Source organism: Nycticebus coucang, chromosome 12, assembly GCF_027406575.1.
Source record: "Nycticebus coucang isolate mNycCou1 chromosome 12, mNycCou1.pri, whole genome shotgun sequence".
NCBI classification, from domain to species: Eukaryota; Metazoa; Chordata; class Mammalia; order Primates; family Lorisidae; genus Nycticebus; species Nycticebus coucang.
The window spans coordinates 71,008,089-71,035,496 of NC_069791.1; the positions used below are offsets into that span (position 1 = coordinate 71,008,089).

General features: G+C 51.9%; 2 protein-coding genes across 2 annotated transcripts in view; one reads left to right on the forward strand and one right to left on the reverse strand.

Annotated features, from left to right (window-relative positions):
* EPHB4 (EPH receptor B4) lies at nucleotides 1-21,895 on the reverse strand. Its single transcript, XM_053555441.1, has 17 exons — nucleotides 21,758-21,895; nucleotides 19,069-19,139; nucleotides 18,539-18,826; nucleotides 17,448-17,844; nucleotides 15,664-15,819; nucleotides 15,081-15,413; nucleotides 14,677-14,801; nucleotides 14,138-14,303; nucleotides 11,463-11,565; nucleotides 11,184-11,248; nucleotides 10,823-10,936; nucleotides 10,476-10,723; nucleotides 5,983-6,198; nucleotides 5,536-5,685; nucleotides 4,289-4,482; nucleotides 4,008-4,163; nucleotides 1-2,963 (listed from the first exon to the last, which is right to left on the reverse strand). Exons 1-17 carry the CDS (start codon nucleotides 21,807-21,809, stop codon nucleotides 2,834-2,836), a joined length of 2,964 nt encoding a protein of 987 aa, XP_053411416.1. The 5' UTR covers nucleotides 21,810-21,895; the 3' UTR covers nucleotides 1-2,833.
* Nucleotides 21,807-27,408, forward strand: part of SLC12A9 (solute carrier family 12 member 9) — a 24,928-nt gene continuing 19,326 nt past the window's right edge. Inside the window, exon 1 of the mRNA XM_053555445.1 lies at nucleotides 21,807-21,825. The gene's annotated coding sequence lies outside the window, so the exon portion shown is untranslated. The remainder of the gene's footprint in view (nucleotides 21,826-27,408) is intronic.

The following is a 27,408-nucleotide window of genomic DNA, read 5'->3' on the forward strand; positions in this document are numbered from 1 at the left end:
CGAAGGAGACAGAACCTTCCTTGTGACTTTCTCTCAGGGGCTGCCCCTGAGAACATGGAACAGCCCACTCAGCCCTGGGAGGCCACCATCACAGGGACAGACAGAAGGGCAGGGAGGGAAGAGCAATGAAGGGTGGGCCCCAGCCTCAGCCCCCTGTTCCAATACAAGAGAATTGACTTCACCCCAGGAGCCTTGAAGTACATGGCCTATGAGCTCCATACCAAGGGTTGTGAAAAGTGATTCTGGGTTTTACATTTCTGATGATGAGAAAAATTACTGCTTAGATACTAAGGATGGTGAACATGGCTTTTCTAAAGGGTGAAACAGCTGGCAACCCTCTGGGGAGGTGCTCGCCCTCAATTTGTCCACTTCCCAAAAGGGCCTAGGTAGGTCGCTATGGGAGCTGAGGGTGGAGTCTGTGGGCAGGCTGGCATCTATTCAAGTAGCCAGAGGCCAAGGTACAAATCCTCCCCCCCAACAGGGACTCATCAGGCCTTGCTTCAGGGAGGGGCCCTAAGAAGGAAAATAAGGCTACCAAGTGGGCAGGGGAGGGGTCAGGATGTAGGGCCCCAACAGTAAGGGAACAAGAGTTTGGAGATACCAAAGCAGGCAGGACACAGGGTTCTACAAAGGCATTATTACTCTGTGCTTATCCTTAGAGATGGCCACCTCTGCAGGAAGAAAGGGCTCCAGGAAGGGAGGGGTGCCCCTGGCCAGACACCCTGCCCAGCAGGACTTCCCCTTCCCGTAGCGAGGGATCCACTTGGAGCTGAGCATCATGGGGCCTCAGCCACCCACCTGCCCTGAGCCGGCTCCTCTCAGTTCCCTTTTCTAGCCCAGATGTCTGGTGGACAGGGGAAGGGATGGGCCTGGGCCAACACACCCTGCACACATACCCTTTCCTCTATAGGACCTAGACCCTACCACCCCTTGAGAACAATAGTGGTACATCACTGCAAGAGAGGGGACAGAACTCAAGAGTTTTAGGGACTCTAGAAGACAGTCAGAGATAGGAATGGGAACAAGGTCATTGCCCAAAGCTCCGTGGGCCAGGAGAGGATCAAGATGTCATCTGGGGCCCCACATTGGCCCTCACAGAACACCAGGGGGCGACGAGGATGCAGAAATGGGAACAGCTGCTCAACTATACCAGGCCCACCCCTGTCCAGACCTGTCCCTGCAGGTGTCCCAGAGGAGGGCAGACTCCAGCAGAAAAGGAAGCTGAGAAGGTGGTGGGAAAGAAACCGGGGCAGTTGGAGCGGGGGCTGAGCCCATCCTCATCTTCCTGTTGGGGAGGGAGAAGCTGGAGCTGACACACATGGGGCTACCCCTTCCCTTCCCAAAAGGCTGGGAGAACCTACCTGGGCAGAATCTTGAATGGGGGAATTGTCCTTCCAGCCCAGCTCTGTGTGGTGTGTGTGTTATGTGTACACATGTGGGGGGGTGTCCCCTTTTGCCTCTCTCTGCTCTCCCTTCCCCCCACAACCAATGCAGACACTCTCCCTCACAGCCTCTAAACCAGCCCCAGCTGTCAACATCTGGCCCACATCTGTCTCCTTCATGGACCCTTTGCCCCAGTCTGTGCCCCCCTCTCCCATTTTAAGAGCTGCAGGGCAGGGCTGCTAGAGGCCTCCTCTCCCTCTCACAGCCCCCTGCCTCTGCTGAGGAAAGGGGGGCAGCCCCACCCCGGAGGTGCCCCAGGCTCTTGGCAGAGCCAGTAGAGCCGTTAGAAGCAGCTGCCAATGACTCATCTCCCAGGCCCCTACCCCCATCTCAAACACACCCAGAGGCTGAGAACCACACCCCCAACCCTCTCCCACTTGAAGCCCTGCCATCCCCAGACTCCTGACCCCTCTTGGTGGGCCATAAAGTCCCCCAGATCCTAACACCATTCTCCCCAGAGTCTAGTTCATCCTGGCTCCCAATCACTCCCAGAACTGGGACACATCCCATTTTCTTTTATTTATACAAAAAGTTGTTTTTTAAATATAATTTAAAAATCCCTCCAAGCACCAGTGTCTGTCTCTGGTTTCTACCACCACCTCATTGCCCCTTTCACTAATCACCCCCCACCACACCCCCTCCAGACACAGCCTGAAGGGTCTTGGGTGGGGGCAGGAGAATGTCTGGGGTTGTGGTGTGACCAAGGCACTGTTCTGGAAAGACACAAAGACAGGTCCCTGTTTCAACTTGGGCAAAGGAGGTGACGCGACAGTGAAACAGGTGACCTCTAACACAAAAAGTTATGACAAGGACTGTAGAAAAACAAAACAAAAGGTTTGGGGTTGGGGGGATAAGACCAAAAACAAAACTCAAAAACCTTCAATATGAAGGCAGCAGATGGGGGAAGGGCATTTACAAGAGAAAAATGGTTGAGTTTGGTGGCACAGCAGCAAGTTGGGCCATCAAAGCCCAATGATTCTGTCACTGGGCCATGGTATGGTACCCCTTCCTGCCTTGGGGACAGGCTCCACTCTGGAGCTAATAGGCTAGTCACCCTCTCTTTGGTCTGCAGGAACACACCTGTTAAGGTGTGGGAGCCTCTGGGGAGGTTGGGAGATTATGGGCCCTTCCTTTCCCTTTGGTCACATCCAGACCCAAGGGAAATGCACCCTCACCCTTGGTCTGGGGTTACCCACTCTTGATGGGGGGTGATTTCTTCACTCTCATATGGTAGAACCCTCAAGTCCTGTCTCTGCAAATTACCAACTCCCCACCCGGATGGGTTCAAAGTGCAATCCAGTGGGGCACAGGGATGGGGGCCTCTAGGAGTCCCCACTTTGCCCCAGGAAGAAGGGGAGGCCATGTCCTTGGGGTGGAAAGTTCCTGCAGGTCAGTGTTGTGGGGCTGGTCCTCCTGTCCCACCCGGGGCTCCGGACTTGGCCTGGGACTTCATGTGCTGGACACTGGCCAAGATTTTCTTCTGGTGTCCGGCCAAAGTGACTCCGATTCGGAGCAGGTCCCTGAGGAGGAATATAGAGCTCGGTGAGGCAAAGGTTCTGGACCGCCTGCCCTGGGATTGTCAGCCAATCAGGAAGGCCAGCAGGGCTGGGGGGAATGACGTTAACAGTTGCAGGGCAGTTTCCAAAGGATTTAGGAGCCAGAAAGGCTGCTGTCCTTCAGTGCAGCTGCATGGGGGCTGGGGGAGCTTGGAGGCTGGGGAAGGAGGGGAAAGAGGAAGAAAAGCCAGCAAAATGAGGCTGAGCGAAAAGGCCACATAGATTGCTTTAGAGAGGGAAGAAGTGAGAAGGAAATAGCCCCAGAGATCAAATTACAGCTACAGAGAGGACCTGGAGCTGCTGATGCTTGGAGATTGAGAAGGGAGAAGAGAACTCTGTAGCCAGGAGACAAAGGACAAGTCAGAGAGAAGAGCACCCAGGCCCCGTGGAGCAGACTAGCTAGCGACCCTCTTGTTCCAGATTTCTATTCCTTCTACTTCTATTATTCAACCTGGAGTAAGAGGAGATCTCGGAGAGAAATGATTAGGCAGGAAGGAGGGGAACCAGACAGAGGCCAAGCAAGGATAAACAATATTTGGGAGGTGAAGGAATCATAAAACCATTTAACGTTAAAGCTGGAAAGGATCTCCAAAACCTAGTCCAATGTTCTCCTTTTATGGGTGGGAAACAGAACCAGAGTTGACACATTGTTAATGTGAGAGCTGGGTCTGGAATGTAGATAGAGGCACAGAGATTGATACAGATTGTGAGTCTCAAAGGAGATGGCCCAGGGCCATAATGGCCCAAGGAGGTGAGGTGGGCATGCTGGCTCAGGAGCCCTAGGTTTCAGCCCCAGGGACCGTTACTGCTTGGGGCTTTTCTGGGTGTGGCGCAGAGCAACTTCCTTAGTGTCACTCCTCTGAGGAAACAAGAATTGGCACCAGCAGATAACTCCAAAGGCTCTGCAGACCCCACAGGCCTGACTCTTGCCCCCACCATCACTGCTTCTGGGTGCCCCTTTACTGCTCTACAACCTCCACCACCCTCTCAGCTCCTGCCACCACTTACTCTGCAGAGATCTGGCTGACCAGCTCAAAGGAGCCAAACCCAGCGGCTGCAAAACTTTCTTCATATCTTCCCATCTTGATGGCTCGAAGCCACTCACCCACAGAGCCAAAAGCTGAGTAGTGAGGCTGCCGCTGATCAAGAAGGGGGTGCGAGGCCCTGGGGAACAGGGATGGGGAGGAACGATGAATACCAGGGTGAATCAGGGTGGAAAGCTGAGCTCAGCCTTGCAGAGGACAGACGGTGGTTTGCAGAGAGCAGGGCCCATTCTCTGGAATTCTCACCCGCCATTTTCCCTGGCCACAATTTTAAGGCTGGCAGGGTTCCGGATCATCTTGTCCAGGGCGCTGACCACCTGGGGGAAGCGGGGCCGGGCGTTGCGGTCCTTCTGCCAACAGTCCAGCATGAGCTGGTGGAGGGAGGTGGGGCAGTCTGGGGGCGGGGGGAGCCGGTAGTCCTGTTCGATGGCATTGATCACCTAGATAGGGAGAAGTGCTGGGTGAGGCTATCCAGGAAGAAGATACTAAGGGCCCCAAGGAGATGGTGAGTTAGCAAATGCTGAGATGGGAGCCACAACCCCCTAGAGCACCCCCAGAACTGAGGCTCCCAAAGCTGTCTGTGGCTGGATGCCCCAGCAGCTATCAGGCTATGGTGTAGACATGCAAGCTCCCAACCCTGCTCTCCGTCTCTGCATCCTTCTGTGACCCAAATAGGTTGTAGCAAACTCTCTAATACGAAGATAAATTCTTTTTTTTTTTTTTTGTAGAGACAGAGTCTCACTTTATCGCCCTCAGTAGAGTGCCATGGCGTCACACAGCTCACAGCAACCTCCAACTCCTGGGCTGAAGCGATTCTCTTACCTCAGCCTCCCAAGTAGCTGGGACTACAGGCGCCTGCCACAACGCCCAGCTATTTTTTGGTTTGCAGTTCAGCTGGGGCCGGGTTTTGAACCCGCCACCCTCGGTATATGGGGCCGGTGCCTTACCGACTGAGCCACAGGCGCTGCCCGAAGATAAACTCTTTTTTGTGCTATCCACTCCAGCTGAAGGACCCAGCAGTGAAGACACTCTGGGAACCCCACCCTCCATCTCATATCCCAGGTGAGAGAACATTCCAGGAAGGATTGGTATGAGTGGTGCCTGGAGCTCAGTAGGTAGGGCACTGGCCAACCCGAGCTGGCGGGTTCGAACCCGGCCCAGGCCTGCTAAACAACAATGACAACTGCAACAAAAAAATAGACACACTTTGGGTGGTGCCTGTGGCTCAAAGGGGTAGGGTGCCAGCCCCATGTGCCAGGTTCAAACCCAGCCCCAGTCAAAAACCACACACACACACACACACACACACATAGCCAGGCTTTGTGGCGGGTGCCTATAGTCCCAACTAGTTGGGAGGCTAAGGCAAGAGAATCACTTAAGCCCAAGTGTTTGAGGTTGCTGTGAGCTGTGACACCTTGGCACTCTACCAAGGGCGATATAATAAGACTCTGTCTCAAAAAAAAAAAAGCTCCGTGTGACTATGGAACACTTACATCCTGATTGCTCATGTCCCAATATGGCCGTTCCCCAAAAGACATCACTTCCCACATCACAATCCCATAACTCCAAGCATCACTGGCAGATGTGAACTTCCGGAAGGCAATGGCCTCAGGGGCTGTCCATCGAATAGGAATTTTTCCTCCCTGCAGAAGAGGGAGGAAAAGGACTCACTGGACCCAGGCACACTGACCCCCTGCCCTTTGCTTCCCCCACCCAGCTCAGGCCCAAGCCTCCAACTCTTCAACTCTGTTCTTTCCCTAGACACCTGGTAGTTGGATTCCCTAAGCTGATGCCCCCTCTGTAGTCTGCTCCTGTACCCTCTCCTTGGACCACAGCCATCAACCTCTCAGCTTCCCACCTTTCCATCCTACCCCTTCCCCACCCAGCCCAAATAAATTGGCATTTCAGTCCAAGCTCATACCCTTAGTCCCCAGCCTTACCAGAGAGCTTGTGTAGGTGGGATCTGAAGAGTTCTCCTCCAGGAACCGGGAGAGGCCAAAGTCAGACACTTTGCAGACAAGGTTGCTATTGACTAGGATGTTTCGGGCAGCCAGGTCTCGGTGGACATAGCTCATCTCAGCAAGGTACCTCATGCCTGAGGCAATGCCCCGCAACATGCCCACCAGCTGGATGACTGTGAACTGTCCATCATTCAGCTGCAGAGCAGACAAGGGAGAGAGGGGCTTGGCTAGGACAGCCCACCATTGTGTGTCTGTCACTTCCAGACCCATCTCACAACTTACCTGAAGAGCAGGTCCCTTTGTGACCCCTTTCTTTCTCACTCTGTACTCTATCTGCTCTTACTACGGTATTGTAACACAATGCGTATAATAGTCCAATGATACACATTCAGTCTCTCTCAATTGGGGATGATTTAAAAATGCATCCTTCAATTTAAACTAGTACAGTGCTGTACACTCAGGTAATACTCAACAAAAGCTTTTAAGCTAACATGCTCTTATATATGACAGCCTCAGAGTTCTGCCAGGAGAGTGCTTGAGCTCCCTGTATACAAGGAGAGATGACTTTGTGCTGATCCTGCTGCAATCTCAGTGTAGCCTTCTTGGACCAGCTGTGTTGTTTTGTACAAGAACAGTGAAGAACTGGAGTATGACCAGTGACTAGCACCAAAGCCAAGGTCTAAAGTCCAACCTTGACCTTTACAGAGTTTGTTCTTACCAGGTAAAGCAACCAGTCATGGGTAGTTAACTAATCACATCTTCTGGGTATAGCGTGGATGCTGGAGACCTTCTGCAGCCTTACAGGGCCAGGGACACAGAGTCCAGAAATTGAATCCTGAATGCATTGTCCAAACCTACACCTGCCCTAGACTCCCCTCCCAGTTCATGAAAACACCACCTGCCAAAAGGTCAGGGTATAGACCTGAGTCTCCTGGTTTCTTTCTCCTCTTCACCTGCCACTTACAATCCATCAGCAAGTCCTCCTGGCCCTGCAAACCCCCACTCCACTGCCTGAATGAATGATAGCAACGGCCTCCCTACTGGCTCCCAGCTTTTCCTCTTGCTCCCTGGCACCCACCCAAAGGGATCCCCTTAAACCATCTCATCCTCCTGCTTAAATCCCTCCAAAGGCTTCCCCTTGGACCACCCACCTCAGGATCCACCACTACTCCTCTGCTTACTGGGTTCAACCACACTGGCCCTTCTGTTTCTTTTTTTTTTTTAATTTTATTATTATTATTTTTTTTGTAGAGACAGAGTCTCACTGTACTGCCTCGGGTAGAGTGCCGTGACGTCACACGGCTCACAGCAACCTCTAACTCTTGGGCTTACGCGATTCTCTTGCCTCAGCCTCCCAAGCAGCTGGGACTACAGGCGCCCGCCACAACGCCCGGCTATTTTTTTGTTGCAGTTTGGCCGGGGCTGGGTTTGAACCCGCCACCCTCGGCATATGGGGCCCGCGCCCTACTCATTGAGCCACAGGCACCGCCTGCCCTTCTGTTTCTTAAACATGCTAAGTTCCTGCCAACTCTGGGTCTCTATCCTCTGCCCCAAACACACTTTCCTCCATCTTTTCATGACTGGCTTTTTCTCATCTACCCAGACATCATCTCTTCTCCCATCTACCCTTTACCTCCCTGTAACTAGACCTTTGTTTTTTTTTTTTTTTGTAGAGACAGAGTCTCACTGTACCACCCTCGGGTAGAGTGCCGTGGCGTCACACGGCTCACAGCAACCTCTTAACTCTTGGGCTTACGCGATTCTCTTGCCTCAGCCTCCCGAGCAGCTGGGACTACAGGCGCCCGCCACAACGCCCGGCTATTTTTTGGTTGCAGTTTGGCCGGGGCTGGTCTGAACCCGCCACCCTCGGCACATGGGGCTGGCGCCCTACTCACTGAGCCACAGACGCCGCCTGTAACTAGACCTTTGTATGATACCAATATAACCTTGTGTCTACAAGGGAGAGGTCAGGATGTCCTCATGCTACTCCAGAGTCTGGGTCAGCACCACTCCTGGTGTGAACCAGATAGGTGTCTGCCCATGGCATCCACATGAAATACACAGCACCCCTCATTAGAATCTATCCATAGGGCGGCGCCTGTGGCTCAGTGAGTAGGGCGCCGGCCCCATATGCTGAGGGTGGCGGGTTCAAACCCAGCCCCGGCCAAACTGCAACAAAAAAATAGCCGGGCGGGCGCCTGTAGTCCCAGCTGCTCAGGAGGCTGAGGCAGGAGAATCGCGTAAGCCCAAGAGTTAGAGGTTGCTGTGAGCCGTGTGACGCCACGGCACTCTACCCGAGGGCGGTACAGTGAGACTCTGTCTCTACAAAAAAAAAAAAAAAAAAAATCTATCCATAAACATTGAATTTTGAACTTATCAAAACCTCAGATAGATTCCCTTATAGGAAATACAGAGAAACAAGCTAAGTGGTCCCACAGGGAAACATCCTATAAATCCAGAAAGCAGGACATTCAGAGGGACAAGGATCCAGCTCTTCAGCTTGTCAGTGTCATGACAAGGAACTGTTCAGGATTTAGAAAGGCTCAAAAAAATAATAACCAAGTACAAGCAATACCTGGTTCTGAACTGGATCTTGGTGTGGATAAACCAATAGTAAAGGATATTTTGGGAACTGGAGAAATGTGAATATCAACTGTGTATTAAGTGATATAAGGAATCATAATAATTCTGTGATGTTATTTTGCTACATAGGAAAATGTTTTCTTTTCTTTCTTTCTGTTTTTCTTTTTCTTCTTCTTCTTTTTTTTTTTTTTGCAGTTTTTGACCAGGGCCACATTTTAACCCACCACCTCCAGTATATGGAGCCAGTGCCCTACTCCCTTGAGCCACAGGTGCTGCCCTCTTTTTTCTTTTTTTTTTAGAGACAGAGTCTCATTTTGTCATCCTCAGTAGAGTTTGGTTTCACAGCTCTCAGCAACCTCCAGCTCTTGGGCTTAGGCGATTCTCTTGCCTCAGCCTCCCGAGTAGCTGGGACCACAGGTGCTCACCACAATGCCCGGCTATTTTTTGTTGCAGTTTGGCCAGGGCTGGGATTGAACCTGCCACCCTCAGTATATGGGGCCGGTGCCCTGCTCACTGAGCCACAGGAGCCGCTGGAAAATGTTTTCATTTTTTTAAAAAGATGCCAATAAGGTTTAAAAAATAGCCAGATGCAACACTGCATGGCTACAATCCCAGCCCTTTGCGGGGTAGGAGGATTGCGTGAGGCCAGAAGTTTGACATCAGTCTAGGCAACACAGTGAGACTCCATCTCTACCAAAAAATAAGGTAGGCATGGTGGCTAAGGCTTGTAGTCCTAGCACTCTGGGAGGCCAAACCAGGTGGATCAGCTAAGCTCAGGAATTGGAGACCAGCCTGAGCAAGAGTGAGACCCTGTCTCTACTAAACATAGAAAAACTAGCCAGGTGTTATGGTGGGCACCTGTAGTCCCAGTTATTCAGGAGGCTGAGGCAGGAGGATTGCTCAAATCCAGGAGTTGGAGGCTTCTATGAGTTATGATGCCATGAAACTCTACCCAGGGTGACAGAATAAGACTCTGTCTCAAAAATAATAAAAATAAAAATAAAAAATAAAAAAATTAGCTGGGCTCAGTGGGTCATAACTATAGTCTCAGCTACTTAAGAGGCTGAGGTGGGAGGATCACTTGAGCCCAGGAGTTCAATGCTGCACTGAATTATAATCTTGCCATTACCCTCCAGCCTAGGTGACAGAGCAAGACCCTGCCTCTAAAACACCACTATCACCCCACTACTACTACTACGATTAATAGTAATAATAAACATCAGTACAATTTGTTATAGTGACAAAAATGAAATAAGCTCTTCCTACCTCATCTCTAGCTACTTTTTCATAATCCTGCTTCATTTTTCCACCTCTGAAATAATTTGTTTGCTTTTTTAAATTTATTTTATTTTTTATTTTTTCGAGATAGAGTCTCAAGCTATTGCCCTGGATAGAGTGCTTTGGCATCCACAGCAACCTTCAACTCTTGGGCTTAAGCGATTCTCTTGCCTCAGTCTCCCAAGTAGCTGGAACTACAGGCGCCCACCACAATGCCCGTCTATTTTTTTTGGTTTTAGTTGTCATTATTGTTTGGCAGGCCCAGGCTGGATTTGAACCCGCCAACTCTGGTGTATGCGGCTGGTGCCCTAGCTGCTGAGCTACAGGCGCTGAGCCTGATTTGTTGACTTTTTTAAAAAGCCTGTTTTTTTACCTATTGTTCACAGCTGTCCGCTCCTCAGGAGGAGAAATCCCATTTGCTGTGTACCCAGCTTTATTCTAGGGGCCTAGCATAGTAGCTGGTATGTAGGAGGCACTCAATTAGTATTTGCCCAAAGAAGGAATGAGGACCACTTAGCTGTCTGGGTCAGTGAGAGAGACCAAAGCTTTCTGGCTTTCCTGTCCCCAGGCAGGAGTGCACGGTGGATGGAGGAGAAGGGCCAGCAGCTCACCCGTAGAAAGGAGTCCAGGGCACCGTTCTCCATGAACTCTGTGAGGATCATGACTGGCACACTGTTGGTGACCACGCCCTCGAGGCGAATGATGTTGGGGTGCTCAAACTGTCCCATGATGGAGGCCTCACTTAGAAACTCGCGCCGCTGCCGCTCTGTATAGCCCCCCTTTAAAGTCTTGATGGCCACGCAGCTCTCCTTCTTTCCGGGGGCCTTGAGCCGACCCCGACACACTTCACCAAATTCACCTGTAGCACAGATGCTGAGGGTCAGCACCCCTCATACCCTGGTGTGGCCCCGCCTGACCCCTGCACCATTCCCAGGTACCCAAGCAGTTTTTCTCTCACCTGCGCCAATCACTTCTTCAATCTTGACATAGGAGACATCGATCTCTTTGGCAAATTCCCTCACAGCCTCATTAGGGTCTTCGTAAGTGAAGGGGTCAATGTAGACCTTAGTACCTGGGAAATCGGGCAGGACTCCATTAGCCAAGAAGTAACTTCCACAAGATTTTTTTTTTTTTTTTAAAGAGGGCACTTTTATTGATTGATTGATAGATTGATTGATTGATTGCAGTTTGGCCAGGGCTGGGTTTGAACCCGCCACCTCTGGCATATGGGGCCGGCGCCCTACTCCTTTGAGCCACAGGCACCACCCACTTCCACAAGATTTGCCATGATCCAGCTCTTGCCCCTGAGAGTAACTCACCATGTCCAATGAGATACTGTCCATGTTTATCTGAGTATTCTGCTTCTCTCCCATTGCTCTGCTTCCTATAGCCGGGGAGAAAGAAGTAAAAGGTAAACTGAGTCACACATCTCTTATGTTCCCCCTAGAGGGACGTGGCGAATATAGGAACAGGGATCAGAAAAAATCCCAAGTGAACACAGGCTGGTGGGGTACCTAGAAAGCCTTATCCCAGACCACATGGGCAGGTGGCCTTCTCCTCAGGGCTTCCATGGGCCTCCAGGTGCTCAGAACCCTTACCTGAGGCAGAGAACTGCGATGACAATGACCACCAAGACCAGCACCACACCTACGACCGCTGTGCCTGCAATCAGGGCCAGCTGCTCCCGCCAGCTGTCATTTTCTGAGGGAGAGAAGGCTGCTGACCTGGGGAACCTGATGGTCTCTGCAGGCCCCAGCCCTGGCCTTGAGCAAGGAGTTGTGGTCTCCTGAGACCAGGCCCTGAGCACACCGGGACAGGTGGAGGGAGAGGACAAAAGTGAGCTGGGGGGCGAAACAGTGGGAATGAACTATTCTCCATAGGCCTGTTGGCTCCTCTGAAATCTCTCAGGGCAAGGGGAGATGTCTCCCAACCTTGTTACCGCCAGAGCAATTTGGATTATGTTCTATTATAAATACTGATGTGCACAAAAATTCTCATTTGAATGAAAGGCTCTTCTAAAGGTGACACATTAAATGATCTATAGCCGGGCGGTGCCTGTGGCTCAGTCGGTAAGGCACCGGCCCCATATACCGAGGGTGGCGGGTTCAAACCCGGCCCTGGCCAAACTGCAACCAAAAAATAGCCGGGCGTTGTGGCAGGCGCCTGTAGTCCCAGCTACTCGGGAGGCTGAGGCAGGAGAATCGCTTAAGCCCAGGAGTTGGAGGTTGCTGTGAGCTGTGTGAGGCCATGGCACTCTACCGAGGGCCATAAAGTGAGACTCTGTCTCTACAAAAAAAAAAAAAAAAAAAAAATGATCTATAGCCAAACAGTGGAAACAACCCAAATGTCCATTGACAGATGAAGGATTAAACAAAATGTGCCATATCCATACAATGGATTATTATTCTACCATTAAAAGAAATGAAGCATTATTAACATGCTACAACATGGATGAAACTTGAAAACATTATGCTCATGAAAGAAGCAAGTAGTCACAAAAGACCACACATTGTAGGATTCCATTTCTATGAAATATACAGAGTAGGCACATTCATAAGAACAGAGAGTAGATCCTAATTTAGGGGTTGGGGAAACAGGAGGATTGGGGGATGAGGGCTAAGGGGTGTAAGCATCTCTTTTTAAGGTGGTGGAAATGTCCTAAAATTAAATGTGATGGCTTCACAATTCTGCAAATATGTTAAAAGCCATCAAATTATACATTCAAAACGGGTGAGTTGTATGGCGCAGGAGTAACTCTCAATAAAGCTGTTAAAAAAAAATTCCAAGGTTTAGAAAACCACTGGTCCAGCATATTAGAACTGATACAGGTAGGCACAGTGGCACAAGCCTGTAATCCTAGTTCTGGATCGCTTCAGCTCAGTTTGAGACCAGCCTGAGCAAGAGACCCCATCTCTACTAAAAATAAAAAAATTAGCTGAGGCCAGAGATGGTGGCTTATACCTGTAATCCTAGAACTCTGGGAGGCTGGGGCGGGTGGATTGCTTGAGCTCAGGAGTTCAAATCCAGTGTGAGCAAGAATGAGACCAATCTCTACTAAAAATAGAAAAACTAGCCAGGTGTTGTGGCAGGTGCTTGTAGTCCTAGCTACTCAGGAGGGTGAGAGGCAAGAGGATTTCTTGAGCCCAAGACTTTGAGGTTGCTGTGAGCTATGACATCATGGCACTCTACCCCAGGGTGACAGAGTGAGACTCTGTCTCCAAAAAAAAAAGAAGGAAAGAAAGAAAGAAAAATAAGCCCAGCATTGTGGCAGGCACCTATAGTCCCAGCTACTCAGGAGCCTGAGGTAGGAAGATTGCTTGAGCCCGAGTTTGAGGTTGTAGCAAACTATGATGACACTATAACACTCTAGCCTGGGCTACAGAGTGAGACTGTGTCTCAAAATAAAAAGAACTTACATGAAGATATAATACCTTATCTAATCCTCAAAGCCCTGCAAGAGGTTTCTAGACATTTCCCATTGTACTGGATACGGAATCCAACATTAAAAGATCAGGCTGGGGTGGCTCCTGTGGCTCAGTGAGTAGGGTGCCGGCCCCATATGCTGAGGGTGGCGGGTTTAAACACAACCCTGGCCAAACTGGAACAACAACAACAAATAGCTGGGCATTGTGGCGGGCACCTGTAGTCTCAGCTACTCGGGAGGCTGAGGCAAGAGAATCACCTAAGCCCAGGAGTTGGAGGTTGCTGTGAGCTGTGACACCATAGCACTCTACGGATGGCGATAAAGTGAGACTCTGTCTCTAAAAAAAAAAATAAAGAAAACAGCCACTCAGGCTGTTGCTAAAGATCAAGCAACTGGTCAGTTGCAAAGCCAGATTTCACCCCCAGCTGTGGGCTTTTTCTTTTATTTTGAGACAGAGTCTCACTTTCTTGCCCCCAGTAGAGTGCAGCAGCCTCATAGCTCATGGCAACCTCAAATTCTTGGGCTCAAGTGATCTCCTTGCCTCAGCTTACCAAGTAGCTGGGACTACAGGTGCTCACCATAACGCCTGACTATTTGTTAAGAGAAAAGTTCTCACACTTGCTCAGGCTAGTCGTAAACTCATGAGCTCAAGTAATCTACCTGCCTCAGACTTCCGGAGAGCTGGGATTACAGATGTGAGCCACCACACCGGGCCAGCTATGGGTTTTGGTTTCTATATCCTGCATTCTTCCTCACTTGGCTATACCTCATAGTGGAAAGAAAGAGAATCTCGAAAGTGAGAGCGTGACTTTGGGGGCCCCCTGCCCATGCCTTGTCCCCCAGGCTTACCATCTAGCTGTGTCTGGCTGTGGTGCTCCTGGCCAAAGGGCCCATAGCCAGCTTCAGAGCGCGCCCGCACTTGGACCAGGTAGCTGGCTCCCCGCTTGAGACCCCGAAGCTCTGCCCGGTTTTCTGATGTCTTCAGAAACCGCACACTGCTGGGGCCCTCAGTGCCCTGTCCAGAAGGAGGAGGGGGCTGCCTGTTGCCTAGGCCTCTAGTATCTGCTGCTCCCCCAGCCTCCTCCTCCACCCCTGTGCCCCCATCACTTGGTTTTGTTGTGTGGCAGTGACAAGTGAGGCCTTTGGGCTCACCTCTGCATACACTGGGGGGCCTGCTTTGCATTCATCATATCATCTACTCCTTGCAGCAGTTTTGTGCTGGGACTGTTCTCACAGCTATTCTATAGATCAGGAGACTGAGGCTCAGGGCAGCCAAGGGGTTGCCCAAGGTCACATTGCTAATATGTGGCAGAGCTGGAATTCACATGCAGCCAGGTGCCTGAGTCCAGGTGTCCCAGCCCCACCCCTAGTCCAGAGCCTGCTCTTACCTTCTCATGGTACTTGACCTCATAGTCCAGCACAGCACCACTGGGTGCCCGGGGAACAGCCCAGGCCAGGCTCAAGCTGCTAGGTGATGACCGTGTCACCCGGATGTCAGACACTGCAGGGGGCACTGGGGACAGAGACACATAGATCCTTTTGCATGACAGGTCTTTCTCTTTCCAACTCTTCTTCTGTTAGCTACCAGGGTCTTCCCTGGTGTTTTGGGAACTCCTTCCGATCCTCCCCACTTGGCCCTGTCCTGGCCTGCCTCTGCATCTCTGTCTCTTTTTCTGTCTCCTGCTCCACAAGCCTTGATCCTCCATGTTCCCTGGGAACCTCACTACCCAGCCCCATCCCTCCTGGTCAGGCCCTCAGCCCACCCACATCACTTGCTGGCCCCCAGTCTCACCCTCTCTGTCGGTGGTGACATTGATGGCCTCAAATGGAACAGGTCCTGTGGCTAAGGATGACACCCCGTTCAAGGCGGTGACCTCAAAGGTATAGGTGAAGTCAGGACGCAGCCCTCGAACTGCCACCCAGGGCTCCACCAGGTCCCGGGGGCCAGGGTCAAAGGTCAGGTCTCCACCGCAGGCTGTGCAGGAGCCCCCGGGGCGGCACTCTCGGCATCGGAGTGCATAAGTGAGGTCATCTCGGCCACCAGACTCAAGGGGGGCACTCCACTCCAGGTGCAGAGAAGAGCCATTCAGGCGGGAAACCACACTTCGTGGAGCAGAGGGAGGGGCTGTGGGAGACCCAGGAGTCAGGCAGAGGCTGATCTGAGCTTCAGGGCAGGGAGTGGGCAGCAGAGGAATAGCAAGCCACGCCAACCTCCTGCCTTGGAGATGGTTTGTTTCACCTACTCCTCCAGGCTGGGGACTAGCATGCCAGGGTCAACAGCAGGAAGCCCTGGTATAACAGTGGCTGTGGTAGGGTCTACCCCAGGGGTCTGCATTCCTTCCCTGATGAACTGCACTTGGCTGCCAGTCACTTACTGGTGCAAGGTGCACCCCGGGGGTCCATGGGGGCCCGGAAGTATCCAATGCGGCATTGGCAGACAGGTGATCCAATGATGTTAGAATGGCTATTGGCTGGGCAGGGCTGGCAGGACCCCTCTCCTGACAGAGGCTTGAAAGTGCTCTGGGCACAGGCTGAGAGAGAGAGAGGGAGAGAGAGAGAGAGAGAGACATTTTTCTTTCTTTCTTTCTTTTTTTTTTTTTTTGAGACAGAGCCTCAAGCTGTCGCCCTGGGTAGAGTGCTGTGGCATCACAGCTCACAGCAACCTCCAACTCCTGGGCTCAAGTGATTCTCCTGCCTCTGCCTCACAAGTAGCTGGGACTAAAAGCACCTGCCACACGCCTGGCTATTTTTTGGTTGCAGCCGTCATTGTTGTTTGGCGGGCTCGGGCTGGATTCGAACCCACCAGCTCAGGTGTATGTGGCTGGCACCTAAGCTGCTTGAGCCACAGATGCCAAGCAGAGAGAGAGATTTTTCATCAAAAGCATGTATCAAAATATCCAGCTGCTTTTAAGGTTGCCCAAAGTGCTAGGGAAGGAGAATGGAAGGATGTCAGAACCCCCACCACTAAGGAGAGAAAGGAGACCCTCCCTCCAGAGCAGGGGTCCTAACCTTTTTTGACCCTGACTTTGGCAGTCTGGTGAAGCCTACAGATCCCTGCACACCACAAAATTGGATTGTAAAGGAAACAAAGTAAGTGAAATGATCAAAACATTAAGAAAACAAGTTCATGGGCGGCGCCTGTGGCTCAGCGGGTAGGGCGCCGGTCCCATATGCCGGAGGTGGCGGGTTCAAACCCAGCCCCGGCCAAAAAAAAAAAAAAAAGAAAACAAGTTCATGATATAGCAATATTTGTATTTATTAACAAGACACAGGAGCAAGTCTTGTAATCTCTGTAATATTGAAACCATGATAAGCAAAACAATATTTCAAGATTCTTGTAGCACCTGGACTGGGCTGTAGACACCCATGATTTGTTGGTGCCCAAGTCTCGGGTCCTGCTGTGACCCCTGAGGAGTTGCTGACATTCCATGTGGTAGAATTTCAGATGGAGAGTTGTGACAATAAAAAGTCATATTTTTCCTCCACCAAAGCTCAAGGATTCCCTACACTCTATAAAACCTAAGTTGAGAAACCCTGCTCTGGGGAAAAAGCAAAGTTAGAATTCATTATAAGTAAATTAGAGGCCATAATGAACAAGAACAGAGATCTTGATGGCTATATCCTGAGCTCACCAAGGACTCTTCCCCAGGATAGTTCCGCATCCCAGGCCAGCCTCCCATACCCTGAAAGAAGAGGAGCATTAGCGAGAAGTCTGGAACAAGAAAGGGCTCAGAAAACAGGTCCCCGTAACTGAGTGCCCAGGAGAGTAAAGCATGTTCAAAACAAAAACTTAAGTGGGTCTAAGCCTCGGCGCTGTAGCACAGTGGTTACAGTGCCGGCCACATGTACTAACACTGGCAGGTTCGAACCCAGACCGGGCCAGCTAAACAACAGTGACAACTACAACAGAAAAATAGCAGGGCGTTGTGGCAGGCACCTGTAGTCCCAGCTACTTGGGAGGCTGAGACAAGAGCATCGTTTAAGCCCAAGAGTTTGAGATTGCTGTGAGCTGTGACACAACAGCACTCTACCAAGGGCAACACAGTGAGACTCTGTCTCAAAAAAAAAAAAAAAAGAACAGAAATGGATCTAAGAGTGGTGAGTGGAATGCCCCCACCCACTGCCCCAGACAGGTGGGTTTTGTGGGGGGAGCCCTCACCTCGGCACTTGGTGTTCCCCTCAGCAGCCTCAAACCCTGGAGCACAGCTGCAGCCTGTGACTGGCTGTTCAGCCCACTGGCCGTCCTCTCTGCAGTATAGGCTGGTGCCAGGGCCAGGGCTAGGGATGGCATCAGCCACACAGCTCCCTGCCACAGGCACGACCAGCTCCCGAGGCACGGTCTCCGGGAAGCGGGTTAGGTTTACAGTCAGCTGGGGGCATTTCTTGTAGAAGAGGTGAAGGGACAGCAAGGCCATGCAGGCACCCTGGTCCTGGAAGGCCAAGTAGAAGCCAGCTTTGCTGAGTGGGCCCAGACGAAGTGTCTTAATGTTCACCTTCCCTGTGGCCTCAGCCCCAGGGCGCTTCCGGGTCAAATGCTCGGCAGCCACTGTGTCCACCTGTGCATGGGAGGGGGGGTGGGGAGGAGATGTTCTGCTGCTGTCCCCACTCCCCCTAAGGACCTGGGAACTATCTTCTTTCCAGCTCACCCTCCCTGACTGACTGGGTTCCTATTCTAGAACCTTCTCTCCACCTTCCACAGTTCACACTTTCTGGAGGCCCTAACATCACCCATTCAGCCTTATTAGCTAGTATCATGTGTCCAGTCTCTGTCTGGCACCCCTTCTCCATTATATAAATATTTACCAATACCTACACCACGCCAGGCCCTAATCCCAGAGTCAAGGAGACAGAAACAAATGACTCTCAGAAAAGTATATTATAAAGCATGACAGGGGATGGGACAGGCATGTGGACAGTGTGAGATTCTAGGACAGACAGAATCAGCTAAGGCAGCGCAGGCAAGACCCTGGGGTGGGACTTGGAAGACAGGTAGGGGCTGGGAGAGGGGTTGAGGCATCAACTGATGCACAGCCTGGGACTGGGAAGGGGCCAGGTGTAGTCAGAGAACAGGAGAAGCACAGGGTGGCTGAGGTGTCTGCAGAGGCAGCCTGAGGCCTGGGCCTCTTTGGGGCACTCTGCTGCTCCACCCTGGAGACTACCGTCTTACCTCCCCAGACTTAAGCCCCCTGCATTCCTTCCAAAGGCCTGCTCATGGGCCCCCACTGTGGCTATGGCCAAATCCCTGGGTACCTTGATATAGGGGTTCTCCATCCAGGCTGGTGTAAGGGCTGTGGCTGTGTCGGCATCACTCTCATAGTAGAAGACAGTGAAGGTCTCCTTGCAGGAGCGCCCAGCCCGTGGCAGGGACAGGCACTCAAGCATGGTGAAGCGCAGTGTGGCGTACACGTGGACGGCTCCACGCCGTGGCACCCAGCCGGTCCGCAGCCAGTGTGCCAGGCCTGGAGCCCGCTGCACGTCGCACACCTCGTAAGTACGCACACTGTGCTGCTCCTCATCCAGGCCACTCAGCTCTTCCCACTGCAGGAAGAGGGAGCTCAGCCTGGGGCTGCAAGGGAGGGTCTACCTGGGGTATTTCCCATGGAGTTAGGAGGAACTAAGGGAGACACCGCTGGCCTGACCCTAAGAGCAAGGGCTCAGAGGAACACCTGCTTGGGCTGCTGCCATCTGGAGTGGCACAGGAAACAGGCAGAATAAGCACCCTTCCCCCTTCCTCCCTCAGTTTCCCTCCAGAGCCCCAGCTCCCTGGGCACAGTTCTTACCTGCCCCTCCACCTGGGGGAATGTCACCCACTTCAGATCAGCAGTTTCCAATTTTGTGTTCAGTAGGGTCTCTGAGAGAGACAGAGACAAAGTCAGCATTTGGCACAGGGAGGGGGCCAAAGGACCAGATTCCTGGGAACTGAGACAGGTGGATCCTCTTAGCTCCAAGTTAGAGTGAAGAGGCAAGCCTTGCCTTTTGCAGCTCCCTTTGACTTGCCACCTCTTTTTCTGAATGCCAACACCCACCCCCAACAGCTGGAAGGCCCCTGCCACCCCTCAGGATGCCCCCAGATCTAGGCCTCCCTAAAGGGAGTGAAGAGTCAACAGCTCAGAAAGGGTTAAAATAAGAGCCCTGCTTTGGTCCTGACCAGCATATAGCACATGGGCAAAGGGCTGCTGGCAGGAGACACACCTCCCTAGGGCCTGTCTCTTGACTCCACATTCACTTCCCGTCTACCCCCAACTCCACTCCATGACAAGTCCCCACCTCTTCTTCAGACTGAACCGCTAATCCTCCCTCCTCTAAGGTGGTGCACTGCAACTGAGGCCCAGCCTGTCCCCTCCCCTGAATCCATCCCAGCCAGTCTTCAAGGAAGTGCTGGAGGCCAGGACGCTTGGGTTCCCGCCCTGGCCCCTGCAGAGGCCTCACATCTGGATTTGGTTACGGGAAGGAGATTGGGGGGGGGTGTGATGAACACACCTGGCTTGGCTCTGTACTATGGGGGAAGGGACAGGCACTGGGGAAAGGGGGGAATTATGAAAAACCACACAGCCTCTGGTAGTGGAGGGTGGTGGGAGGGTGGAGGGATCCCCTGGAAGGTGGCAGGCAGAAGGCCTGCCTGGGGAGAGCAGAAATGGAGCTCCCAGGGAGCCAGTAGCCCACCTGGGACCAGATACTCCCCCACCCCATGGGGCCTGTGGGAGAGAGGGAAAGGGTGGGTGGGCGGTGGAACGACTTCTCCCAAGGACCAAGTGATATCCAGGGGCAGGGGGCAGGTGGGAACAGGGCACCCTGAGGTGAAGCCCTGGGCCCCCATGGATGGCAAGAGACGGTCCAGCACTGGGGACAGGATGCCCCGGTTCTGGGGAGCGGGGGGGGGGGAGGGGGGGGAGAGGTTGCAGTCTCCACCCTCCATTGTTCCAGCCAGGATAGTGTTTTCCTGTCTCCAATTTATACACTGTCTCTGCCTCAGGGCTGTCCTCAACTGAGCACTGGCTCACTTTCTCTCACCCTATCTGGGGCTCCTGCCTCCAGCTTGCTTTGATCTGTCAGTACACTGTATCTCTCACCTCTCTCTCCCCCAGTCTATCCACCACCATTTCTCCTTCTGCCTCTATCTTTTCTTCCTTTTTGGTCTGCTACTTTTCACCTTCTCTGGAGCTTTGGATAAATTACTTAATGTTTCTAATCCTCCATCTCTTCATCTGTAAAATGGGCAGTAACACCTCCCACCCACCCCCAGCATTGTTGGAGTGGTGAAAATAGCATTTGTGAAGAGCTCTTAGCATAGGCCTAGTGCTTGGAAGGCTCTCTCTCAGGCATGGGACACTGGAATAACCATTTCTTCTTTTGTCCATCTTTTTCTCTCATCAGACTTCTTTCTGGGTTTTTCTGCCCGTTTCCCTTCCTCTTCTCCTGGACCATGGTCCTTTCTCCCTCCTCCTTTCTCTGAGCCATGCAAGGTATCCTCCCTCCCTCCCTACACCTTGCCTTTGATCCCTAGCCCACAGCAGACCGGCTCTGCCAGGAGAGAGGGGTTTCCCTACTAACCCCCTTTGATTCCTTCCCTTAGGAGCTCCCTATGGCCCACTCCCTAGAGACCCCTTTGATAACAGGCAGTGAAGGGGGGGCAGCTCTTTGAAAGGAGATTAGAGACATAGGACGTTTATAGGGCTCTTGGCCTCCCCTTTAGAGGTGGAGGAGGGAGACAGACTCATAGATGAAGAAACACTGGGAAAGGAATATAGAAAAATAGACCATTTGGAGAGACTAGGAGGTGGCAGTTGGGCTGAGTTAGGGCGACCTGGGGTGTGTAGGTCCGTTTCTGATGGCTGCACAGACTTAGGTCCTACTCGGGGCAGGGCCAGGGTCTAGACGGCATTTAGAGGGGTGGGGCGGAGCCTGAGGGGACTAGGGAAGGGGACGGCTGCTGCAAGGGCAGTGGCTTGGAGAGTGGCCTGGGGGGTTGGAGTGTGAATGCAGAAGGCCATCCTGACGGAGGAGTGTGACTGTCAGACTGAGGTGTGGGTGCTAAGGAATTGCCAGCGGGGGTCGTTTTATGGCCTAGCCTTTAGTTCTGCCTAGTCTGCAGTCGTCCCTTCAAAAAACGTTCCCTCATGTCCGGGGAGAGGTGGAGAAATGGACAGAAACTCTGCGGATAGTTTTGAAGATCAGGGTAGGGAGGGGAGGAAAGGCTGCCAAGGGCGTCTGGAGTCAGCAATAAGTCTGGGGAGCGGGGTTAAGGGGAGCGTCCCGGCTTGCCTCTCGACTCGGTCTCTTCCCAAACAAAAGAAAACTCCACTCCCCGCCGGGCCGCCTCCTCCCCGCCCCCCTCCCGTTCTAGCTCTGTGGGTCCGAAGCGTCTGGGGTTGGGGTGCAGGGGTAGGGGTGAAGAGAGGTCGTGTCCTCTACTACGAGGCCAGACTCTAGGGGCCCCAGGAATGACGGGGTGCCCCCAGGGATACTCACCTTCTAAAGCTGCGGCGAGAGAAGCCCAGCAGAGCAGCGCCCGGAGCTCCATGGCGCCGCCTCACTTGGTAGAAACCGATCCGAGTTTGGGGGGCCCTAGCCCCCCCAGGTCTGACCCCCCCCGGGCGGGTGGACACCGACTCCCTGCGCGGGACTCTCCGTCGGTGCCCTCAGCGCTGGCCCATGCGGGCGCACCGGGCACTGGGCAGGAGCACCCAGGTGTGGCCCAGAATCTCCGCCGCTCGCGCAGGCGGCCGGCCAGGCGGGCGCAGAGCGAGACGTGGCTGGAGTCGGGGTCCCTCCGGGACCTCGGGATGTCGCCCTGGCTAGCGGGGTAGGGGGGTGAGCCGGCAGCTCGCGGTCTCCCGGCCGCAGGAGTGAGGCTGCTAGCGCTGTGGGGCCGAACGCATTCCGCGCGGGTGGGGAGGGTGGGAGCCCGAGCAGGGGCAGAGCGGGAGGGAGGGAGACTGCGGCACCGGGCCCGGCGGGCAGAGTTGGGGCTGGGCCGCGCTGGGACTGGGCCGGGCGGTGCCTGGCCCGGGAGGGAGGGGCGCGTGGGGGGCGGGACAGCTCCCCCCAGCCCGGGCTCGGCGCGGGGACCCGGGCACTCTGATTGGAGCGAGCGTTGCTGAATAATTCATGAAGAAGCGGAGAGGGGCGCCCAGCAGAGCAGGTCGGGAAGTTGGGAGAAAGTTTGGCGAAGGAGGAGGGGCAGCGGACGAGGATCCCGGGGACCGCCCAGACCAGTACAGTGGCTGTGCGCCCAGCCCGGGCCCGAGCGTGTTGGGGCTGGAACCCCGGGACCCCGGGACCCCCGGGACAGGCCGAAACCCAGCAGGTAGTAGAAAGCTGAGAAACACACCGAGGAAACCCGCGTGCGCGTAATGTGCGACACACACACACACACACACACAGCCCGCCCTGACCTCGCTGCGGACCTGAGATTCCACTCATGGATGCGGCCCCTCAGTAGGCGCTGGGGACTGCCTTTGGGGAGAAAGGGAAGGAGAAAGAGGTAGAAGCTTTTGAGGATGAAAAATCGCGCAGAGGACCCCAAGGCAGCAGTACCAGTTTAGATAACCGTGGAACGATCGTTCACACAATCATCGAGGACTTAATGTGCGTGCAGCCTGGCGCAGAAAAATGTGCAGAGGAGGCGCGCACTGGGTTTCGCTGGGGAGGAGTATAGAAAAATCCAAGAGGCGAGGGTAAATAAAAGGTAGGTGTGTCCGAAAGCGTGAGGAGTCGGATAGATTTGCGAATCACCCTCCTCACTCTCACTCTCGCGTTTTGGGGGGGCTCCCCCGCTGCCCGCAGCCGTGACCCGGGAGGTTGGGGCTGGGATTGCTGCTGCTGTCTTTCCTGAAGCTGTTTCCTGTCTGGCTCCTGGGGCCCTCGGGATGGCTGGGAGGGGCCCTTCCTCTCATTGCCAACTCCCCCCACCATCCATCACTTAGTAGGGAGGGTCCAGGAAAGCCCTGCTCCTCCCACCAGCCCCCCTTCTACTTCTGGGCACCTATACTGTGGATCACGAGGTGGATGAAAGGGGTTGTGTGTGCTGCAGGAGCCAGCCCTGCAAGAGCTGGAAGGAAAGGACTTAGAGAGTTATTAAGGGCGACAGAGTCTGGAGGAGCTGAGTGGCCAAAAGACTGGGAAGGAGGAATCCAAGTTGCTTGGGGAACTACAAAGCAAGCTAACCCCCTAGAGAGGACAGCCAGGCCTGGGATGACCTCTTGTCCCAATATACTTATCTTCCTCCACAAGAGGTGCTCCCCACACCCCTGCCCTTCCTCGTTGCCCTGCCTGGGTCCTGCTGTGGGGTGCAGGGGTCACTGAGGGCAGGAAACAGCCGGCTTCACTGGAGCCAGGCAGACCAGGCTGGAGCTGGGAATCCCCTCCTCCCTTCCCCAACCAGGAGGGCCTTCCCTTCTCTTAAGCAGCTTCTCCCTCTGGGTTATACACACGCACACCTAACCCTCCCCTTTTGTTGCTGTCCCTCTGCACCTGAGCCCTCTGTCCTCTATAAGTTATGTCTTCTGTCCCCTCCTGGGCTCTGCCTTTGTCACCCCTGTCCCCAGATCTTTGATAACTTGAGTTTTCCCATTTAGTGGGAGATGCAGTTCATCATGGGGATTGGGCAGACAGGAGTCACATGCCTGAATGAGGGAGAGAGAGCAATGCACAGGGAAATGAAGCAGGATGGAGCGAGGGGGTGATGAGATAGAGGAGTGGAAGGGGAAACATCTCCCCTTAGATTGGAGCCCCTTGTATTGACCTCTGGAGACCAGGACCCCTCAGCTAGAAGAGAAGAGAGGGCCCTAGGTCAGGAAACACCCGTCTTATCCCATGTTAGGTCATCAGCCTCCACTCCCCAGCCTATAACCCAATTCTTAGCATCTAGTGTATACCACTCAAAGAACCAAAGAATGAATAATGAAACCTTTACTGAGCATCTACTATGTGCCAAGTGATCACTGTGCTAGTGTTTAAGATGTGTAAACTATGGCTACTGTCCTCAAAGAGAATCTGGTAAAAATTAGGGCTGGTGGCCGGGTGCAGTGGCTCACACCTATAATCCTAGCATTCTGGGAGGCCAAGGCAGGTGGATTGCCTGAGCTCAGGTGTTCAAGACCATCCTGAGCAAGAGCAAGATCTCATCTCCAAAAATAGCTGGGCATTGTGGTGGGTGCCTATACTTGGGAGGCTGAGGCAAGAGAATCGCTGAGTCCAAGAGTTTGAGGTTGCTGTGAACTATGATGCCACAGCACAGTACCAAGGATGACAGCTTGAGACTCTGCCTCAAAACAAAACAAACAAACAAAAAATAATTAAAATTAGCCAGGCACTCTACCAAGGGTGACAAAGTGAGACTATCTCACAAAAAATAAAATAGAATCTGGTGAAAATAATTTTATACAACATCTCATGTATTATATATAATCTGGTGAAAATCTTGTCATTTCCCCTTTTTAATGGAGATGACATCTGAGATTTTTCACTCCACTTCTTAGGAATCACCCTTGCTCTATCCTACATCTGTGAGATATTTTCTCTACCGCTAAACCACCCAGAACCTCTTTCCAGGCAAGCTAATTCAGTATCCACTGAATTACATGACACAAGTAAGCAGTGTCCCGACCTGAATCTATGCTTATTCTGCAGAACCAAGCAAATCTCAAGGCCTTCCTTTCCTCATTATTAGAGCACTTCACTGCCCCCTACCATGTTAGGCTATCATCCTCATTCCCTGCCCAGGGCAATACACTGCTGTCGCACACTGCCTAGCCAGGTCTTGTGAGGAGCATTCCTGAACAGGTGGCAGAGTTTCTTTTTGTGGTTCACATAATCTTTTGCATGGTCTTAGAGTTAGGACTTTTCCACTGTGTCATAAATAACAAAAAACAAATCATCCCTTTTCTCCATAAATTGTTGACTTTGTCACCTCTCTTCCCATATCCCACTTTCCCCCCTTCTGGGCCACCTAACTGTGTCAGGTCCAAAGTTCAGGTTTACCTCAAAGTTCACAAAGTTTATACTTCAGCACCTCTCACCTGCCTGGCTTCTTTCACCAGCCTGGTTAATGAATGCCATCAATTTAAACAGTTTTTAAGGTGAGTCACAGCATGAGAATACTTGAAATGGTCTGAAACCTTACAGCTCTATCATGGAAGAAGTTTGATAGTGGATTTGACATTCCCAATAATGAATTCTATAGCTCAAAGAATTTTTTATACACCCTTGATAATGAAAGAAACCAATTTGGTTATACTAAAGATTGGGAGAAGAGAAAAATAATATTATAATAAAATCATTATCATATGAAGAGGTGGTCAAAGAATACACATCTAAGAAAAAGATAGGAAATGAAAGTATTACAGAAATGTATCAGGCTTATGTATGACAAATACTTTTATTTGTCCATATTTCATAAAATTTACTATTTATTTATTTATTTCTATTTTTTGAGATGGAGTCTCATGCTATTGCCCTGAAGAGAGTACTATGGCATCATTCTACCTCACAGTAACCTCAAAGTCCTGGGTTCAGGCTATGCCTAGAGGCATATGCCACCATGCCCAGCTAGTTTTTTCTATTTTTAGTAGAGATAAGGGTCTCACTTTTGCTCAGGCTGGTCTCCTACTCCTAAGGTCAAGCAATCCACCTGCCTTGGCCTCCCAGGGTGTCAGGATTACAGGCATGAGCCACTTTGCCTGGCCTAATATTTGTATTTGTCGCCTTTTAAACATTTGCCACTGTCTGTGATTTCTCCATTTAACTACATGGCTTTTATACCTAATTTTATTTATTTATTTTAGAGACAGAGTCTCACTTTGTTGCCCTCGGTAGAGTGCCGTGGTGTCACAGCTCACAGCAACCTCCAGCTCTTGGGTTTAGGCAATTCTCTTGCCTCAGCCTCCTGAGTAGCTGGGACCACAGGTGCCCACCACAATGCCTGGATATTTTTTTGTTATTGTTGTTGCAGTTTGGCCGGGGCTGGGTTTGAACCTGCCACCCTCGGTATATGGGGCCGGTGCCCTACTCACTGAGCTACAGGTGCTGCCCCTATACCTAATTTTATAATCATAATTTTATTTTCACTTTCTTAAGGATGGTCCCCCAAATTTTATAAGCCTCAGGACCCACAAAATCTGAATCCATTTGACCACTGCAACCCTTCTAGAACTTGTCTTATACTAAGTGCGTATAAGGCTTTATAAATTTATTAGTGATTGTGTATTTACTTGTGTGTGGCTCTATGTTTTAGGAAAGCAAGTAAACATGTTGTGCTCACCATTGTAAGTCCTGTGCAGGTCTTGCCTGTAATAAGTGCTCAGTGAATATTTGTGGCTATTTATTCCTTTATTAATGAGTCATTCTTTCACATATTCAGCAGTTTTTTGTTTATTTATTTATTTATAGATAGGGTCTTGCTCTGTGGGCTCAAGCTATCCTCCTTCCTTAGCCTCCCAAGTAGCTAGGAATACAGGGGCATATTACCATGTCCGGCTAATTTAAAAACATTTTTTTTCATAGAGATAGGGTCTTGCTTTATTGTGCAGGCTGGCTTCAAACTCTTGGCCTCAGGCCATCCCCACCCTTGAAGCACTTATTTATTGAACATTTATGATGGGGCAGGATGGCGAGCATAAAACCATCCCCTGCCTTCCAGGACTAGACAGCCCAGAGGTAGAAATACACATGAGCCCTCACCACCACCCAGGTGGTTAAGGGCTGAGCATCAGTAGTGGTATACAGAGGTCCTAGGGGATCAGGGAGGAAGCACAGCTATTCCAGCCTAAGGGTTCCAGGTAAGTTTTCCTCAGAAGGTGGTGCTGTCCGAATGAGTCCTAGAGAAGATAGATGGGAAAGGAGTTTAAAGGCAGAAGCAGCACAGCAACAGATACAAAAATGTGGACATTCTTGTGGACACATGGACTTTGATGTGCCCATATATAAGTGTTCCCCAGAAACTGAAGAGGCCACTTACCTTCTTGGCATAGAGACATCAAAGACTATATAAACAGAAAAAGAAAGCTTGGTGGCTGGTTTACGTTCTAATGCAGTGATTTTCAACTGGTGTGCCGAGGCACACTGGTGTGCCATGAAAGGATGTTAGGTGTGTTTTGATAATTATTAAAGATCGTTAATTA

Excerpts from the sequence above, each read along its gene's own strand:
- EPHB4 (XM_053555441.1), bottom strand. The coding sequence starts at position 21,809 with ATGGAGCTCCGGGCGCTGCTCTGCTGGGCTTCTCTCGCCGCAGCTTTA. Across the intron at positions 14,802-15,080 it reads TGTCACCACCGACAGAGAGG|TGCCCCCTGCAGTGTCTGAC; the intron begins GTGAGACTGGGG and ends CTCTGTCCCCAG. Across the intron at positions 4,164-4,288 it reads GTGGCCAGGGAAAATGGCGG|GGCCTCGCACCCCCTTCTTG; the intron begins GTGAGAATTCCA and ends CCTGTTCCCCAG.